The sequence below is a fragment of the Microcaecilia unicolor genome, chromosome 2 (genome assembly GCF_901765095.1).
Source record: "Microcaecilia unicolor chromosome 2, aMicUni1.1, whole genome shotgun sequence".
Taxonomy (NCBI): Eukaryota; Metazoa; Chordata; class Amphibia; order Gymnophiona; family Siphonopidae; genus Microcaecilia; species Microcaecilia unicolor.
Genome location: NC_044032.1, coordinates 188,267,745 through 188,289,217, shown reverse-complemented (window position 1 = coordinate 188,289,217; position 21,473 = coordinate 188,267,745). Strand labels below are relative to the sequence as shown.

The following is a 21,473-nucleotide window of genomic DNA, read 5'->3' as shown; positions in this document are numbered from 1 at the left end:
ACCTTTACTAAAAGAATCAAAGTCTAGTCGTCTCCTACATGAATAAATGCCCTCTGGACAGAAATAATGCTCCAATCCACTTCAATCAGTTTAATTTATTATTCAATTTGATTATTTGCTCACATATTTCACCATAAATCTCAAATTATACAATAAATTACCACTATTCAAGATACCATAAAAATCAATAATTCCCACCATTTCCTACCCCTAATATCATAATTAGCAGTGCAGTATAATCATCACCATTATCTGTACTAATTACTAGAATTTTGCTTTCTTCCTAGGATTTGTTCTCACCTTGGCATGGTAAGTCTGTTCCAGCTCCTCCTTATAGAGTTTCACCTGTGCATCCTGTTGCTCCCTCATGTCAGTCAAAGCCTGGGCCAACTTAAACTCGTACTCAACCTGGCGCCCTGAATCCACTTCCACCAGGCGAGTCTCATGTCGCCGTCTGGTCTCCTTGATTTCCTGGGGGGGGGAGTGGGAAAAGGTCAGTAAGGGGTTACCTTCCAAGCAGCACATATGGAAGGACGCTGCATAGGAGGAAGCTCCAGGGAAGCTTAAGAGCTTAGAAGCTCCTCTGAAGCAGTGGCGTAGCCAAGGGTGGGCCCAGGCCCACCCAGTAACAGCATATCTATGTGGCTGGCAGGGATCCCCAAGCTCCACCAGCCGAAAACTCCCAACAACTGTCCCTCCTGCATACCTTGTAAATAGCAGATCTTCGCCTGCAGCAACTGATATATGTTGTTCGCACCGGCCCCACAGCCTTCCCTCTGATGTATTCCCGCCTATGCGGAAACAGGATGTTGCATCAGAGGGAAGACTGTGGGGGCCAACATGAGCAGTGTGTATTAGTTGCTGCTCACTGCTGGTGAAAATCTGCTATTTAAAAGGTATGCGGGGGAAGGGGATGTTTGACAGATCATATGGCATGCAGGCGAGAGAAAGACCAAATCACTTGTGGGACAGAACGAAGTTCTTCTGCCCACCCATCTTGGGCTCAGGCCCACCCAAAATTGGGTGTCTGGCTACACCCCTGCTCTGAAGTGACAGAGCTGCATGTGCAGAGACTTTAAGTGGTACCTGTGGACCCCGCTCTTGCAGGTGTGAAATGCTAAAACAAACTTCTGATGCAGTTCTTTCAGCAAACAAATAGGAAAGGATAGGTAAGTAGGTACTGGGCATCCAAGAAAAAACACACACACATCGTATGGAGAATATGCGCCACTAATTTTAGTACTGTACACAGCAAGGGGAAATTTAACATGACTAGCAGAAGCAATCTAAGCTTCATAAACCTTTGAATATTGCAACAATAAAGGCATGCTGCAATATAACTTGCTTACTTCTCATTTTAGTATTAGCAAATTTTGTATTACTGTACCTCTTATGCCATTTGCAGAAAAAAAAAACAGCAAAACAAACACTACTCCAAAATGTAGAAATTTAATATATCTCACATGTTGCTCATTGAGAGAACCTAGTTAATAGTCAAGTGTGGTCAAGGTTTCAGAGAATGTTTTCTCCAATTCTGGGGGAAAATAAATTCTGTATGCAATGATGTGAAAAAAAGCAAAATCACCAGGGCAGGTCTGGTCATGAGGAAAAGTCTGGACTTGGGAAGGGATGGCTCACTTAGCCCCATCACTCCTGTAGCTCTTCTGGGCTCATGAAAAATGTTCAGTGCTGGGGCCATCTGGACCAATGGGAAACACAGCGCCATTATGAGCGGCCGTGGGTAAATCAAAGCTGATTTCCCTCTCAGGGATGGCAGTACATAAGTCTGCTTTAGGACAAATGCTGCTCCCAGAAAACTGTGAGAAACCAAGGATTTAAGACAGTAACATCTCTTCCTCCCTTTGTTAAGCCCATAGAAATAAACACTAGAAGCCATTTGGACTGCACTCAAGTCTCTTTCTAAGGTATGCTGTGGAACGGTTCCATCTATTCTGGCAAGCTCATTTAAAATTCAAAGTTTGTAAGAATTTTGTGCCTCTTAAGCCACTAAGATTGAGGAAGTAGGAGTTAAAAGCTCAAAAGACTAGATTAAGCAAATTCAAGCACTGTCTCAGGATAAATTTAATTATGGATTACAAGACTGAAAATGTTTAAGTTATATTAGAAATCTCTGCATCCCCACACCCCTCCCCATTTAATCCAGAGAGTCTGGATGCAACATCAAAAGTATCACTGGTGCCCCTAGCCAGATAATTCCTACACTCCATCTACTTGTTGGCCAGCTAGTGAAGCTCTGCAGCCTACTCCAAAGGGAGAGAATCCGCCAGAGTCAGTGTACTATTTACCAGAGACTCCAAGTAAAGGCTCATGTAGAGCTGGTAGGACTGGATGCGGGCAACAAGCATTGAGGCCTGAAGTCTTCCTCCCAAACGAATCCAAAGTTCTAGCCTCCCGCCCCAGAGGCACAAGACTGAGAACTCTTGGCACATTTGAGAGAAGATTCAACCACCATGGAGTTTTGGAGCAACTGTGCCTTCTCAAATCTGGAAGCCTTCTGGCTATGATACTGCATATCAACCTTAAGTGCAACCTGCATGTGAGGGGACACTCACAGTTCAACAGTGCGTAAGGACAGGGTACAATGGTACTGTTACCCTTTCTTAGGAGGAGACATAGCTCAGGACAACATTTCTGCTCTAGGTTCCTCCTCAGTCTCCAACTTAAATGGGATGGTTGCCACCATCTCCCTCACAAAACTGGTGAAAAGGTGCCTCTGATTGAGATTTCCATATGACTCCTGCTCCAAGAAGTCATATAGATCCTCAGCGGACTCCCATAAGCAGTCCCAATCAGACTCTACACCCATATTTGGGAGCAGGCGAATAAGTCTGTGTCGACCTTGCTCTGGTGGAACAATGTCCACACTCTGAGGAACTTTGAGAGGCAGCCCTACTCTCAGACTCCGGGAAAGCTTCCTCCCCCTGATGACAAAGGTGGTACTGCCTGCCCAGATTTCCATCTCTCAAGGCGAGGGATCAGATGGACTTCCATATGACTCCTCCTCCAAGAAGTACTATAGATTCTGAGCGGACTCCCATGAGTGGTCCCAATCAGACTCTACATCCATCCATACTCGGGAGCAGGTGAATAAGTCTGTGCCAACCTTGCTCTGGTGGAACAATGTCCACACTCTGAGGAACTTTGAGAGGCAGCCCTACTCTCAGACTCTGGGGAAGCTTCCTCCCCTGATGTTGAAGGTAGTACTCTCTGCCCAGACATCGACAACACCACCTGGCGAGGCACCAGCATTGATAGAGCCTCGGAGATGACCTGGTGCTGTTCTGGCAGTGGCACAAGTGCCCTCAATAACAAAGTGGAAGCCCCCTGCAGCAACCGTGCCAACTCCTCCCCACAGCATGCTGAGAAACCGCTCATCGAAAGTGGGCATTGGCAAAGGCACAGGAGCAGAGGCAGTCTGTCTGTGCCAAACCAGTAGCGGGGACCAGGCTGCTTGGTGTCTTGCACTCTGGCACCTCTTCTTAAGGAGGGAGAGCTCTCCTCCCAGCTCTAACGCTTATTGGAGGTATTGATGCTCTGGGGCTCCCGGCACCTTGCATTAAAGGAAGACCAATGCTTATGCTTCTTGGGCTCCCCCCAATGCATTGAACCTCGATCCCTCTGTGCCAATGAGGACGCCACCGAATCTGTATGGGTCCTCGATGTGTCGGGTCCGAAGCTGACCGGTCCTAGAGCCTGCTAACAGTGCCGTGTCAAAGCAGGTGAAGACCCACTCGATGCTGGTGTACTCCCAGTGGATGCCTAAGTCAGAGCAGCCATGGAGGTCGATGCTACCGGTGCCGAAGTTGATGATCCCAGTCTTCAAAGAGCCAAAAAGATACTCCATTTGCGCTAGTAGCACCCGCTGAGTTCTCATCTGCATTTGTAGACAGAGATCACAAACAAACAGAGGTGTCATGATCTGGGCCAAGGCACCAATTGTGCAGATCTGTGGCAGAAATCACACGTCTACACTTGGCACACCTCTTGAAACCACTGGGGTCTCCTGGGACACCAATCTCGGCTAAATTAAATTCCTCAATCTTGAGGTGAGAAAAAAAAGGGGCAGTGTTCAAACTGAGGATGGGATGTGGCCTAAACACACAGCCACAAACGAAAACAAAAGGAAACTTAAAAATGTCAAAAAGTTCTTTAAAAAAAACATTAAAGGGGATGGCAAAAATCAAAAACGGAAGAAAAAAGTATAAAAGGATGAAAAAATGAAAATACCACCACAGGAAGGCATTCGAAAGAATCGAGTAGCACAGCGTGGAGTGAATATGAAAACATATCCTCTCAGCTCCGCAGAAAAACAAGGACTGGAGGACCCGCGTTTGCGCGTTGGGTGGGAAGGCACCAGTGTATGCACAGTGGGATGCTGCTAGAACTTTCTACCTTGCTAGTCGGCATCCACACTGGGCTCCATCCGATGACATCACCCATGTGTGAGAATATGAAGGCCTGCTTGTCCTCAGAGAACAAAATTTTCTGTTACACGCCAAAAAACGTAAGAAAAGCTTAAGTTCCCGAGCAGACGGCGACTTGAAACTGGGTTTTTTGGATTTAGACAAAACAATCTGCCATCAATTCACCACTCCGTTTTAGCCGAAATCAAAGCCAAAACAGAAACTGTTGCGTCATTCCCCCCCCCCCCCCCACCATGTACACCCTGAATCTACCATAGAAGCCCTGGTGGTCTAGTCGCCTCGTTGGGGCAGGAGTGATCCCCAATCTCTCTGCCTATGCCAGCTCTGCAGTCAAAATAGCTGCTGCAACTTCTTGCAACACTGCCACAGGAGGTTGCACATCCATTTTCTGATTGCTCCTACCTATGCTGTTTCCAACCTCAAAATGGCTGCCACGACCTCCTGCAACAGTCTCATGAAACTGCCATGCGAACTCGCATCACCATAGAGCTGGCATAGGCTTGAGTGAGAGGGGATCACTCGTGCACCGAAGAGGCCACTCAACCACCAGGGTTTCTAAGATAGGCCCAGGGAGGGTGGAGCAGAGAGAGGTCATGGGTGGGGTTTCAGTTTCAACTGAAAAGGCACTGGCATTTTCAGCCAAAACCAAAGCATGGCCGAACTCAGATTTTGGGCCATTTTGGCACAGAAACTGAAATTTGGTCAGCCTCTTTTCCCAGGTTCAATTAAACCTGACTTGCCAAAACTTCAACGATGGGCTGTAACTGCAAAGAGTAGCTGCCTCAATAACAGAAACCAAACATCAATGAAATATTCAAGGCTGGGTTAATTATTTATGGCTTTGAATCAATATTAGTCTTAAGTCCATCAAGAAATCCAGAGGGGGGTTCTCACTACTATAGCCCTCCTTGATTATAACAAAAACTATACAAAATTTTCCTATTTCCTAAGGCAAATATTGTCAAAGGTTATTTCAATATTCATTTTTGTTATCCTGAAAACTGAGCTATGTGCACCCCTGCAATTAATCTAAAATATGAAAATGTTAAGGAACACGGGTTTTTTGTGGGAAAACAAGATTGATATGGACACTTCTACCCAACACCAAGAGCATGGAACTTGGCAGAAGCAGCTATTCTGTTAAAAATAAATATATCCTTGCTGTACAATGAATTTTTTGAACAGAGGGAGAACACTGTGGTGTCTGTTTACTAAAATGCGTTAAGCAGTTAGTGCTTGAACTAGTGTGTGCTGTCAGAACAGGATCACAGTAACTTACTACATAGCCAAGACAGCATGCGCTAATTCTGATGGTAACTAACTGCCATGTTATGGGATGGGAACCAGGCAGAGAATGGACATGGACCACACACAGTGCTTTATCTGCCCTGCAATGGCAAAAAGTAGCAAGTGCCTATCTTTATTAAAGTACTTGCTTCTTTTTGCCATTGCAGGGCAGAAATACTTAAGGCATGGATGCACTTAGGGCCTCTTTTACAAAGACACATTACCGATTCTCTGTGCGGCAAACGAGAGGAAGTCCTTGATGCCTCTTTGAGAGGTGGCATTAAATGCACCCACACTATTGGTAGGCAATTACCATGTCCTTCTGAATTAAATAAAAGAACCTCTATCTTTATTCTGACCTCCTCCCCCCCCACCCCCAGCACTTGCCAGGGGCGTGTCTGGTAGGTTGGTGGGGGAGGCACAGGAGAAAACCCTTAATACTTCTATGCCATTGTCAGCCTGAGTGCAAAATGGAAGCTCTGACCCCTAGCGGTAGTACCACAAGCATCCCCCACCTTTAACTAACCCACAGGGGTCACTCATGATAAGTACTGGTGGCCAGGTGAGGATGGTACAGATTCAGATGGAGGGGGGTGTGGGGCGAGAGATTTATTTTTTTATGCAGCAGCTACAGTAAAATGTATCCAGATTGCACCATTAAATGCCCTGTAAGTGGAACCATGCTTTTACTGTGTGGTAACTACAGGACAAATGCTGGGCATGCTCCCAAGTTACATAAGTGTAGACTACGCAGTGTGTTAGTTTCTGCACCTAATGCACAGAAAGGGCAAAAACTGCACTGGCTGCCTGTCTGAGAACAGGTTTTAAAAGTTCTTTGTCCAATTCTATTGTGAAGGAGCATTATTAGAATTCCTTCTATGTGGGAAATTAGTTTGGCTTCTATTTGCAATCAGGCACTTCCAGGCAAGGCTCTTCAACTCTGCATTAGTTTGTCCCAATCTGAAACCTAAGGATTACCATCTTTAGTTCAGAAAAACACTGAAAACTTGGCTATTTAGTCAATTAGACATATAACATGATTGATTTTTTTTCTGAAGGATTAGTTAGTACATTTCAATGACTTATTCGGGATTTTTAGTGTACTCATATTTGTCATATTTATACGTATTTTAATTGTGCTTCTGTACTTTTAAGTGGGATGATTGTAATTGAAGAGCATTTTCCAAAACTCACTCGGTCTATTTTTGTCAGTTTTGAGCTATGTGATTAATTTCATTCATCAAGACAAGATTCATTTATTGTATTTATTACTGTGCCAAAACTCGGCGAGTTTTGAAAAAGTGCTCAATTGTATTCATTGTATGCTGATTTTGCTGTGCTCCACTTCAAATTCTAGTGATGGGGTAAAAGCAGCAATACAAACGCCTGTTAAATTTATTTTTGTAAACTGGACCCTGTTTATGGTACTTTAGCAAGCACCATGCACTGACAAATTACACATGTACCTTGTTGCCAAAAAAACTGTGCACACTGGGTAGAAGAGTACAAGATCTTTCTTACATGGTCTTTCGCAACTACCACCACAAACCTCAGCTGTTCTACTATCAGTGCACAGAACCACCAAACTTCCCGAGAGACAGAGATGCTCACACATTCACAATGATGTTTAAAAGGTACCTCTTCATATACGTTTTTGCGGAAATCCAGTTCTTCAACCAACGACTGGTACCGGTTTTCAAGATCCACTTTAATTAAAGTTTCATCAGCCAGCTGCTTCCTGGTTGCAGCTAAGGCGGCTTCCAGCTGTAAAAAACAAAGATGGTTCATGAAGCCAGATCCTTTTGCAGGGCTTGTTTTCTGCCATAGTTTGCACCTATTTCATCACCTCTGCTGCAATTGGATATTCAACTCAAGTTTTTAATCAAAAGGTGCAAGTTGCTAGCATGCACCAAACACTTAGGGACCAATGCAGAAAGGGCCCCGTTAAATTTGGCAGCTGTGCAAGAAGTTACGAGTCGCAACAGTGACCGGATGCACAAAGGGGATGGCATGCAAATGAGATGCACAGATCCCCCTTTGTGCATCGGTCGCTGTTTGCAACTCGAAGCTGTCAAATGCATGACACTAGACACCATGGAGTTTTTTTTTTTTAGTTGCACCGGGGGGGGGGGTCATCAAAAGGGGGCCCACCAGAGTCCAGTTGACTCCCCCCTCAACTCTCCAGGCCCTAAAACATCCCTGGTGGTTCACTGGACCCCTTCAAGCCTCCCCTCACTCAAAACAAGTCCATGGTGATCTAGTGACCCCCTTCCCCTCCAGTCCACATACCTCAGCAGCATGATGTGATCCCATTCCATTAAACAGAGCTATTTTGCCCCAGAACAGACACACAGACATTCTTGACCCCCCTTCTATTGTGTTGGAGAACACCAAGCGATTTTTGTTGGGGCAGTTTATGGGAAGCGATTTCACAACCCAGGTCTCCATCTGTGCCAATCCTAACCAAATCAACCTTCAGCCCACATCAGACTTCGTTTAATTTCCTGCACCACTCTAGCTCAGCTGAAACCAGGAAACTATTATACCTATTTCAAAACACCACACACACACAGAGTGACACTCCCATCCAAAAAAGGATTACCCCCAGGGTAATACTTTTTTTTTTTTTTTAAATCTTGCTGGCTAAGAATAAGAATGCAATGAAAAACAATGCTCTTCACTGGGACAGTCACATGTAAGCAGGACCAGAATGCAGTGCAGCAGAGCAGTAGCAGTGAAGTAAATGACAGTCATGCCTTTATTTTCCATTAAAATTCAGGTAGGAAACCAAGAAGGAACCATTGATTGGGTGTACAAGGCTGCTCCTGAAAACATGTGGGAGGCCAATAGAAGGGCAACCCTAAATCTAATCAGTGTAGCCTTTTAGACACAGCTCTCCAGCTTCAAAGTCCTCTATCTTTCCTACTCTTATTCAAAAAGCAAAGCAAAATCAGTTCCGAGTAACACTTCCAATGTCAACACTCAATTGCTGCAGCTAACCCCATCACTGGCTTCCTTCCAAACCATTTGTGGGATGTCAAGATGCCTACAGCAGAAACACGTCAAGGAAATGTTTTAAAAGCATTTAGCAACAGACCAAATTTGAGGAAGGTGGCATTAAGAATGCCCAGATAGCTATAAATCTTGTTTCCCCACCTATGATGGGTGTTTTCCCTAGGCGGTATTGATCAGGCACATTGTCATCACACATTGCCCAGATGGAAGTGTAAAGTTCTGAGAATGTGCAATCCTTCCCATATGCAGCAGTCTCCTCAGTTCCATAACTAAAGGAAAAGAAGGGGGAAAAAAAAAAAGTACATCTCTCAAGAGGTAGGATGATTGTGTGCCTGATCAATCCGGCTGTCTACATCGCAAAAAAGAAACAATTTTTTTCCAATCAAGCAAATCTGAGTCAGGCAAATAAGTGTTAACTACCAAGCAAACCCTGTCCATTGTCCAGGAGCAGCCCCCAATAGTCAGAAATCTGAGAGAGCTGCTTATATCAAAAGCTAGGTTGACCAGCACAGTTCAACCAAATAGTAGACTGATCCAACTAGTAAGACATGAAGGTATGAAGTAATATGAAGCAGATTTTAAGAGAGCTACAGGGGCTCTGATCTGATGATATTTAATTTTACTGATTTACAGAGCTCCAAATCCAGTTGTAACAAAAATGCAGGATACTAGCCAATTTGCTGGTCTGCTTACTGACTGAAATATTGGGGTTGAAGATGACAGTGGGTTGACTCTCTGATGGATTCACTTTTTTTTTGTATGTAGTAAGGGAGAGTCTACTTCCAGTCCAGAATGCAGACAGCCACCATGTGAATTCTTAATTTTGAAACACAAAACAAGGAAACAGTTTTCCTTCATTAATACAGAAAAGCATTATGTGATGAAACTGGGTAAACAGCTAGTAAGTCAACTAAGGCTTGAAGTTCATGTATTCTTCTAGCCACAGTAGCAGCTACTTGGAGAAGCACCTTCCAGGTAACATGCTCATGAGAAATAGATTCCATTAAATGTTAGCTTCATTACAGAATTATGTTAAGGTCCCATGCTACAGGAGATTTCAGTAATGAAGGTTTTAACATGAAGACTCTCCTTCACTAATCAAGAAATTATACCACAGTAGACAACTGGAAGACTATCGACTAGGACATAAGCTGAGAGAGCATGGAAATGTATTCTGATGGAGGATATTTGGAATCCTGAAAGATAGAGATGGGGCAAATAATGCAATCTGATATGAAGACGATGAAGAAACGGATCATGATCATTCATGAAATGCCAGAAGGAAATTTTCTTCCAAAGGGCACAGGTATGCCTAGTAGATTGTATTCTCACAAGCACTAAGATGTCCTGAACCAGCACTGGAAGTCCCAGACTGGAGTCTAAACACTACTACATTTCCATGCTGTGAGGGCTGATACCTTGAGATTGGGATGAAAGGAGAATGCACAAAGACAGAACTTTGAATCTGCTAAATAGAGGGAACTAGTTCTGATGAGGTCAGTGGAAGGTTGTATCACAGTGCCAGTCCTCTGTTGGAATTTGTGCAGGATCTTTGCTGTAAGCAGGATGGATTGATAAGTATTAAGGAGGCAATTCTAAACATGTGCCTGAAATTATGCTGGACACATTCTGGGAATCTACTACTACTTAACATTTTTTATAGAATCTATTCTATGAAGGAACATTGAAACCTCCTTCCTTCATAGAATACAAGCATAACCAAGTATGTACTTCCATACATATTACCACCGCTCCAATAGATCCTATACCTTCATGTTTACTTAAGAAGTTTATCTATTCTATTGTAACTAGCTCCCTTGCATCAGGTCAGATGCTAGTGGATCTGAAACTAACAATAATACAACCAAAAATCAAAGACCAGAAAGGATCATCTTTAGACCCAACTAATTATCGTCCAATTGCAAACCTACCATTGCTCTCAAAAATCATTGAAAATACTGTTTTCTGTCAATTTTATAAATTTATAGCTAATGTCAATGTTTTGCATCCCAAACTGGTTTCCGGTACCACCATAGTACAGAAACGGCATTACTGAGTATCACTACCCTCATTCGTATTCATCTAGCCAAATTTAAATCAGTTCCTCTAACTTCGCTCGATCTCTCCATAGATTTTGACCTGATAGATCATACCCTTCTTGAAAGATTACATGATATAGAAATAACAGATCCAGCACTTGACTAGAAAATAGGCACTATGCAGTTTCTACTAATACCATTTCTGAATCATTTACAGTCGACTGCGGTGTTCCCCTAGGATCAATACTATCCCCAATACGTATTAATATTTTTCTTTCACCTCTTCTAACATTAGCCCAGAGTATGGGTCTGCATATGTTTGTATATGCATACGACATCTAAATCCTATATCCCTTTTATACCACAGAAAAACAAAAACTTATTGATGTTAATCAATCAGAAACTTAAGCTTATTACTTCTTGGTTGCAATACGCCTCCCCTCTCCTATTTTTCTGGATGTAACTCCAATTCCACAGGTACAGACCACCCACTTTTCAATCTCAGATATCCCAAGTAACACAGCAATGTTTCTATAAACTTTGTTTAATAAGGCCCATTTGTTCTTTGGCTTATCCCCCCAGCACTTATTATGTTAATACGTTCTCTGATAATCAGCCAATTAGACCATTGCAATTCTTTGTACATGGGCATAAAGATAAAGGAGCATCAAAGATTACAACTTATCCAAAATACAGCTATAAAACTTAATGGACTTAAGGTTTGATCGTCTTGCACCCCATCTTAAAAAAAAGCTCACTGGTTGCCCATAACCCACTGGATCACATATAAATTACTGTTACTAGTATTTAAAATCTGCATTTCTGACAAATCCCTTTATCTTGCACAATATCCAGTCCCATATATACAACATACAAAGATCAATCATGAACACGTTAGGGAGGAGATTCTTTTGGTACAGACCCCTGTACTTTGGAACTCTTTTGCTAAACTTTCTACGACAATCTCAGTCTCTCAATTAGTTTAAAACTGATCTAAAACCTCTCTTTTTCAAGATGCTTATTCAGCTAGTCCATAATTTATAAACTCTAAACTTTGAAGAGTACTAGGATACCTTTTGTTTATACCTATCTCTTACTTTACCATTATTAAATGGCGTTCTTCCCTTTCCAATGCGGATAGCATATGTTGTCTAGAATTAATCCCCCTCAAACTTTAATTGTACACCACCTAGATGGTACTTTCTACAAGCAGTATAGAAAATTTTTAATAAACTTGAAACTTGCTTCTGCTAAAATGGCTTCTAGCTCAACTTGTACCTGCATTGATAGGCTGGGCAAGCCATTCTACCCCCTGAAAGATAACATGTATATACTGCACATCGTTGAGTTAATGAACTTCAATTTATGCACAGACTTATAGACCACTTGGACCAGAAAGTGTTCCAAGGTGCGATACCAAGACCTTTGCTAGACAGTCTTTCAAACCTCTTTGCACTTTTTTCATAGACGACTTTGAAATCAGAGGCCAGTTGGACTTTTATTTCATGCCCCTCTTTTTGGGAACAGGCTATACAGTAAGTGGGGTTTATCAATTATAAAACTACAGCTCCTGCAGGGATCTGCATATACTTTAGAAGCCCAAATACATTTGCACATGGTTCTGCATCCTGTTGAAGGAGGAATGGCATCTCCCTTGCCACCTGTTGGATAAATCTCAGGTTATCAAATGTCCTCATAAGGGAACTCATTTGATGTTAGGAGATCAGGATCAGGCAGAATGCCCAGTAATCTACCTCCAGGGGGGATATGAGAGAAAACTCCATGTCTAAAGAGACCTCCAGAGCACTCTGAGTTCATAGTATGGGGAGGAGCAAAGTAGAGAACTACCACCACGCAACTCTGAGTCCAAAGTAGAAAGCAGACACAAATAATATCTTAAGAGCATTTGTCTCTCAATGAAGTGATGCCATCAGATTAAGACAGTGTTGTACTAGGTTGCCAACACTGAACAGTCAGCAAGTCCTTGCAATAATACCCTGTTAACAAAATGTGTTCTTTTGCAGGAATGAAGGAGGGCTTCTAAAAATGGTAGCAAAGGAGACAGATCCACTACCACAATTAGTGCTGAAGCTGAAGACGTCAGACAATCAGCCATCAGTCAGTTGACAGAGACAGTACTGGCGAGCAAGAGGAGTCCTGTGCTGCACAAAAGTGCTCTTGTAATAATGGTTTATGATTATGGTTATTATTTTTAATATACTGCATTTCGTGTACAACAGCAATCTGGCTGCTGGTGCATCAAAAAGACTGTGCCGACAGATCATTCTGAGTGCTGTCTTTTTGATGGAGAAGAGTATGCCAAGATGGACATACAGGCTTGTACTTAAAGGGCACACCTTGAGTCTCCACAGCACCAATATGTTTGCACCACGTATTCAGCACATGGATTGTGCTTTAGACATTAGGAACCTCCAAGGGTTTATTTCAGCATTCCACTTTAAAATTTTTATTTTTTTTTCCCCAGTAGTACCAACTACTATAACACAATTGAAACAAGGTTAATTAGAACACAAACACTTAAAACATTATCCTCATCTTTCATGTTACATGTCTTATGCCCCTCATGTGTCACTCCCCCATTCTCCCCCTCCTCGATGTCTGCTTTATGACATTTAACGCCCTTTCATTTTAGTTAGCATAAACTCCCAGCATTCCTCCCCAGAGTTACAGATGCAGGGGTCATGTCTACTAATATTTTGGAGGCCACGCCCCATCTTCCCTCAAAGAAAGATGTTAGTCATTATGGCATACTGCAGCGAGTCTTGATACTCTTGCTGGAATAGGCAGTTCTTTATCTTTCCAATGCAATGTGACCGTGCATCTTGCTGGTGTGATACAGGAATGCAATTGTTCAGTATGCATCTTACCTGCTTTCTCCACTCCTATACTCAGCAATCCCAATACCTCTTCTCTCCTCATTATAGTCACTACTTGTCCCCAAAACAATTATCTTCAGACAGGTGCACCACATGTGAAAACGTGCTCCCACTTCCCTACATGCTCTCCAACACTGGGTGATTAATCTGATGTGTAATCAAGCAGGAGTTACACACCACTGGTATAATACCTGTGAACTATTTTCCTGTATCCTCACCCATATACAGGCCTTGTGCGAAAGTAAATTTAGGGGCCTTTTTATTAAGCTGCAGTAAAAAGTGGCATAGGCTAGTATGGGCGTGTAAAATTGGTGCGTGCTGGGCCATTTTTTTTACCATGGCGGGTTAAAAGGTCTTCTTTAAAATGGGGCAGTAAATGGCCGTGTGCAGCTATTTACTACCTACGCATTTGCCATCACCTATTTACATGGTGGTAAGGCACCTATTTACATGGTGGTAAGGGCTCATGCGCTACTCGTGCGGTAATCAGGCAGAATGCAGCAATGTGGCAGTACTGCCACATACCACCGGGAATACCACCCAAAATAGAAAATTCTTTTCTATTATGGGAAACTTTGCACGTCAACTTCAGAATTACTGCTAGGCGCCCACACTACCCCGGCAGTAGGGTTGATTTGGCGCACCGTAGCCCTACCACAGTTTAGTAAAAAGGGCCCACTTATTTCTTTCCATTCCTTCTCCGATACATGTTTCCTTAAATCCACCTCCCAGCCTAATGGTTAGTGCAGTGGCCTGAGAACCAGGTTCAATTCCCACTGCAGCTCCTTATGACTCTAGGTAAGTCACTTAACCCTCCATTGCCCCAGGTACAAAATAAAGTACTTGTTTGGTTTTATTTATTGGTATTTATATAAAGCAGTTTTACATATTGACTGTAACCACAGAAAGGCAGTATATCAAAATCCCATCCCCCCATTAGAAACCTGTATATTTATAATAATTGCATTGTGCAATGCAGAGATTAACCCTCTAGCCTCTTGCTCAGTCACCTAGAGTTCCTCTAATTGATGGACCTCCTTCTTTAGAACCTCTCTGTATTTCCTTTAAGGCAAAGGAAGACAAATCTACAAATACTGGTAAAATCCTGGAGTCCAGAGCATTAAAAAAGTTATCTCTTACATTCCTAAAAGAACGTACTTCCTCATTCTCTATTAACTTAAGACCTCATTCTTCCGACTAACAGTAAGGCTCCCTGTACCCCCTGCATTAATTTTAATGCCTGACTTATGGGTACTAGTAAGGTAATGCAGTCCCCCCCCCCCCCCTCCATTAACTCTCAACATCACCCCAGACCTCTAAAATATGCTTAATAAGGATTTGCTATTTGCAGAGAATGTCTCTGTACTATCAAGCCAGAGCACATATCGCAATGGCAAGTGGGGAGTAAAATGTTGTTCTACCTATACATATCATTTATATAGATTCCCTTCCCCAATCCTATGTGGTCCTGAAGTCCCAAAGAAGCAACAACTGACTTTTTGGTACTTTTAACTGATTTCTGAACCTGCTCCTTTGCGGCTATACTTTTGAAGCCACTGCTGAGGGAGGTGGACTGGATTTCAACCAAACAGAATTTGCTGGAATGCACTGCCAGCCAAATCATTGCAGAAAGGAAGCCCTTCTCTCTTCTTTCAGCCTACTAGCAACCTCTTTTCTGCTTTATAATGGCTTCAAAGTCAGTTAAGGAAGTCTTTCTGGATTCATGAAGACATACAACCACAATGTGTGCAAGGTTGTGATCGGAAAACAGGCAGATTAACCATTTAAAGCAGGGGTGTCCAACCTCAGACCTCGCCAGTTCAGATTTTCATTATTTCCCCAATGAATATGCATGAGATCTATTTGCATACAATGGAGGCAGTGCATGCAAACAGATCTCATGCATATTCATTAGGGGAAATCCTGAAAACCTGACTGGATTGCAGCCCTCAAGGACTGAAGATGGAGAACTCTGATTTAGAATATCCCAGTTCTAGATCTTTCATCCCTACTCACAGTATGAGGAAACTGACTGTGGTAGAGGCATTCTAACTGAACACCACAATTAAAAAAAGAAACCTTGTCAGAAAACAGCAGGTTAAAACTTCTTGACAATTGGGAGAGTTTTATTTTTGCGTTCATTCGCTGAAGTGGAAAACATAAAACTGAAGAGACCTCGGCACGCAGAAGGAACAGGCATACTCAGAACTTTATATTAAGTTGTGAGCTGTAGGAGAGCTGTTCTACCCCAGCGACAAGCAAGGTCATCATCCACTTGTGTACCTAATAAAACTTGTTGTCCAAGAAGTAAATGCCAATAGCTAAAAGGCATGGTGAAAATCTGCAGGAAATTTTGGAAAGCGCAAATGTTGCTTCTCTTAGTTTCACTTTCCCACAAATTCATCATACACAACCAGCAGGAACTTTTTTTTTTTTTTTTAAAGCAGCATCATGTGTAAAAACTCTAAAATAGCATCCCAAAACTTTCCTGGAGATTTTACAGTGGAATTGACTGCCCCAAACATGCCCCTACAGAACAAGTCAACACGTAATATTGATATGAAAGCCATTGCCAGGCGCACCTGCCCAAACTGATCTCGCAGATCTTCCAGATCTCCTTCCAGGGTCTTCGCCTCACTGAGGGCCGTGGCCAGAACAGCATCTTTGGAATTGAGAGATGCTTCAACGTCTCTAAGCCTAGCCTGGATGATATTCAAATCAGATTCTTTTTTTCCATAGCTGTAAAGAGAAAAAAAAAAATTCTTACTTGAAACAAAACCTCTTCAATAGGGAAACACTCTACACAAGGACTGACTGAAGCAATAATTCTCCCCCAACCATTACATGACTTTTTATCCACTGCACTATTCCATGCAATCATGCTTTGCAGTACTTGTGACCCATAAAATCATGAAAGTAACAAACCAATGCATCTGGGTTGTTTTTTTGTTTTGTTTTGTTTTGTTTTTTTAAAGTATACAGAAAAAAAAAAAAAAAGGAAAAATATCTAGGTGCTGATGATCAGTTCCCCGTGCTGTTCCCAAACAGCGCTATAAAATTACCACTGGAATAGCGTGGGGAAAGACCACCCTTATGATCAACACTAACATGCAAATATAGGCACATTATTAGCGTTGATCATAGGGGACTTCTGAGGGAGGATTGTACTTGGGCATGCGCTCTAGCACAATCCACCTGCAGAAGAGTTTTGACAGGCCCGGGCTTTTCTCCTGGACATGCCAAACCTAAAGCCCTGGTAGTCCAGTAGACCTCCAGACCCCCCACCCTGCAAAACACAAGGGCCTGGAAGTCCAGCGGACCCTTGATGTGACACCCCCCTCTCACATACCCACCAAAAATACCCTGCAGGTCCAGCAGGACCCTCGATGTGACCCCTCCAACACCCTCCCCCTCCCTTCATACCTTGAGCACTCCCTCCCTCCTCTCTGGGCACCACTTCAAAATGGCAGCACCCTGCCTTGCTTGGTGCATACTGGGATGCACTGGGTGGGGCTTAACCATATAAGGTAGTTTCTCTTATATGGAAGTTAAGCCCTGCCCAGCGCATCCCAGGACACCATCATTTTGAGGTGGTACCCAGAGCATACTTTAAGATATACACAATAAGCATCAACACTGGGTACAATAATTCCAATATAGTTGTAACACTTATAAAGATAAATATCTCTAAACACTATGAATATTTAGAAAATTATTTATTAAATATTATTAAAAATACCTAGGGTTTATAAGGTTTTTAGGTTCAACAAATTTAAAACAAGCATCAATCTCAATATCCAAACATTTATTTATTTGTTACATTTGTATCCCACATTTTCCCACCTATTTGCAGGCTCAATGTGGCTTACATAGTACCAGAGAGGAATTTGCAGACTCCGGTGTAAACAAATACAGATTGATGTTGTGGTAAGAATAAAGTTCATGTGGTACAGCCACATAAGGGAATCGTACAACGGAAAAAATGTTGCCCATATTGCTAAAGCTTTAGGATTCCGCTTCAGAAAGGTTTTTCTTAGTTGAATAGGATTGGCCACATCTGGAAATATCATGATAGATTGGCCACAAAAAGGGCAAATATTTGTTAGAAGAATAAGGTGGTTATTTTAGAAGCTCCTACAGCACAAATACCTGACCTATTGCATTAACACCAAGCACTTATTCAATGTTAATATTAATTCAATGTTCTTCACATGTATATAAGCCACAAAGAAATTCTTCCTTTCATGGAAAGAAGAAAAAATTTTATTTGCAGTACTTCCAACCTGCCCATCCCCAATTCTAGGTGCGGTATAACCATTCACAACCATCAACCAAACAAAAAGTAAAAATACAGACCGGTCACTTAACAAAAACATGCAACCATACATCTCTCAGAAAATACATATTAATTCTAACGTCCGTCCCATTTTTTGGCTAATTAAACACCTTACCAAGCACGTATGCTTATATGTTTTCACCACTTTCCTGAAGCATAGCACATTCCTCTCTAATTATGTCTTCTGAGAGGGAGTTCCACAATAGCAGGCCAGGAATTGACTAAGAGTCATAGGTTTGGCCAGGTGACAATGACTGCACCAAAAAGGTACCACAATTACAAAGATTGTTTGGGAATACGTCACAACTGTGAGGAATGATCCAAGCAGTGAGCCCTTGAGCCGCTGTCGAGGACCGGCAGCAGCAGGTGAACCACCCAAACAGGAAGCGAGGCTAAACACCGACAGGCTGGAGCCGGATGCTGGAATGGACTTGGCTCGGCTTGAACCAAATTCAGGATACTGGAGCAGGCTAGGCTGGAATGAAAGCTGAAAGCAAACAGGGCAGACAAGCAGAAAGGGAACTGAAGCTGAAGACAAATGGGGCAAGAACTAGCAGGGCAGGAACCACAAGCAGCACACACAGATGAAAACTCATCTGAAGACCTCTGTTGCAAAGGCAAGCCTGAAAGTTCCTAGGTGCTTAATAAAGGCAATTACAGATGAGGTCACAGGTATGAGTGAGGCTTGACAGCAGAAACACATGAACATGGCTTGGTTGAAAGAACACCACAGCGAGGCTTGGCAGCAGAAACACCATGGCAAGGCTTGATTGCAAGAGCACCAAAGTGAGGCTTGGCTGCAGGAACCCCAAAGCAAGTCTGGAATGCTGGAAGATCAGAATAGGACTGAAATGAACTCTGGAACATGTTTGGGAAACAGGAAGAAGACAGTCCACAGCAGCCATAGCGCCTGGGCACCCGGAGGCGAGGTGAGTGTAGGCATGGAATACAGTCACAATCGTGACAGAACAGTGTAAAGCAGGGGGTTGGTGGGTGGACGGGCAGGCAACCTCAGTCCTTGAGGGCGTCAACCCAGCTGGGTTTTCAGGATTTCCCCAAAAATATGTGTAAGACTGCAAATAGATCTCATACATATTCATTGAGGAAATCCTGAAAACCTGAGTTGTGGCCCTCGAGGACTGAGGTTGTCCACCCCTAGTGTAAAGTCACCAATGTGAAATACCATGGAGCATCAACAAATAGTTCCTTAAACACAACATGGTGATCTTAAATTGGATGTACCACACAAACAGCAACCAATGTAGAGCATGCAGACTTGAGAAGTTATGATCAAAATGTCAAATACCTGTAAATAAACATAGTAGCATTCTGCACTGCTTGAAATGCTCTTAATGTGGAAACAGGCGACCCAACAAAAACTGAGTTGCAATAATCAAGAGTAGAGAGCATGATGCCTGAACAGCCATTCTAAAGTCACTAAAGGGTTCATTTTCAAAGCACTTACACTTACAAAGTGCTTTGAAAATACACCTCCATATCAAAAACATCTTCAATTTCTACGGAACATGCAATTTGCAGTAACAACTGTGTACAACTGATTTAATATGAGCATCCCACCCCTCTCTGACACTACATTCTATTTCCACCACACAAAAACACTGTAGAAGGAAGGCTTCAGGGTCAGCAGGCAGTGTGTATGAATTGCTGCCGTTGCCATTTTGAGAAGAGAAGCTCATTAAGGTAGATTGGGGGGGGGGGAGAGAAATGTTGGACATGGAAGTGGAGGGGAAAGATGTTGGACTTAAAAGGTTGCAAGCAAGAGAGAGGACAATGAGAGAAATGCACAGGAGGGGGAGGGGTGCAAGCGAAGAGAGAGAGATGCACAGGAGGGGGAGGGAGAGAAAGAGGGAAATGTTGGATCCAGGAGTAGAAGGGATTAAAGGAGAGATGCTGGACAACGGGTTGGAGGGAAGAGATGCTCGATCATGGGAGAAGGGGGCAGGGGAAAAGTGAAAACTGACAGGAAGATGCTAGGAGGTGGAATGAAAGATATCAGGCTATGAAGGTGTGGAGGGGAGAAAGAGGGAGCAGATGCTTGTCAGCTCAGCTAGAAGGGTGGAGGAAGGAAGATGCTAGGAATGGTGGGACCATGTGGATGAGGTGGGGGAATGAATGAGAGAATGATAGTGGTTATAGGGGGTAGAAATAGGTTAACTGATGAAAAGGAATGGAAGGCTAAGGAAGGAGTGAGATGGGGAATGGGAGAGTTAATAGATGAGAGTAGATAGAATTTGATAGGTAGATGAAAAGTATAAAGAGGAAAGAGCTAAAAAGGAAAGACCAATATGTCAAAGGCAGGTAGTGAGGGAATGGAAAAAGCCAGGAGAGAGGAGAAAAGACAAATGGACAGCAACCACTTGAAGGAGAATTAGCAGAGGACAGATAGGAAAGTAGAAACAACAAAGGTAGACAAAGCATTTTATTTTTAATTTAAAAACTGAAATATTAGGCTTTGGGAAACATACATAGCAGGTGTCTTTGTACTGTGTTCACTAGAAAAGGAAAAGCATTTCCCTTTTTATTTCTCTTGTGTTACATGCTGTTTAACTTCTTGGGGTTCCCAATTCAATTATTGTCTACATAATTTTATTTCTAAATTTGTAATACCTTTGGTGAGGGCAAGACAATGGGATAGTACTGGAAGGTGGGGAGATAAGAGGGGAGGCAGAGAGGAAAGAGGATCCAGGAGGGGGGCCATCCTCCTTTATTTTCCACCAGCTAAGGACCTCCTCCAAAGACAAAGAACTTTCTACCAAGCTTTGCAGCTGGAAGCAGAAGCAGCATCGTTTAAACCACTATCAACTAAGAATGCATGAGGTGCTGGCATCTGTAGCTCATAGATGTTTCTGCTGTCTGCCAAGCTTGGTAAAAAGAAGTTCTGGCCGCCTTCAAAGGAAGTATTCAGCTGACAGACTTTGGGGATCCTCATTAGCTGAAGTATTATAGAATTGGGAGGTGCCAGAGAAGGAGTGTGTGTGTGTGGGGTGGGAGATGGTGGACGCTGACTGAAAATTTTGTGAGCACCTAGTTTAGCTTTCTGGCTACACAATTGCAATGCCCAAGTCACACTTCATAGTGTACATAATTCATTCAGAAACAAAAGGCACCAACACTGGCACCAATCCAGTAGTATAGTTAAGAAAGTTTGTTCTCCATAAATACAATGGCAACTTATTTTGTAAAGTTCAAGAGTTTATGACTGATAGGCAAACCTTAGTCTTTGCCAAAGCATTAGCAATCAAATCCTGCAGATGTAAGAAAAATTGTACATCTTCTACAGAATTGATCCTTGAACCCTAGTTCCTTCAATATTACACAAAGAGGATTCATGCAGATATTAAAACAGATGATAGCACCAATCCTTGTGGCACTCCCATGCTGAGCGCCAACAGCACAGCAAGCAAATTGCCAGTCTTGACCTGTTGAAAATGGT

The 21,473-nt window shown here is 42.8% G+C and overlaps 1 protein-coding gene across 1 annotated transcript in view; it reads right to left on the bottom strand.

The window, feature by feature from the left end:
- The window catches only part of LMNB1 (lamin B1), a 97,203-nt gene that overhangs the window by 45,609 nt on the left and 30,121 nt on the right, over positions 1 to 21,473 (bottom strand). Inside the window, exons 2-4 of the mRNA XM_030193570.1 lie at positions 16,266 to 16,422; positions 7,371 to 7,496; positions 301 to 471 (exon numbers count right to left, since the gene is read on the bottom strand). Of these exons, the coding sequence (XP_030049430.1) occupies positions 301 to 471; positions 7,371 to 7,496; positions 16,266 to 16,422 (454 nt within the window). The remainder of the gene's footprint in view (positions 1 to 300; positions 472 to 7,370; positions 7,497 to 16,265; positions 16,423 to 21,473) is intronic.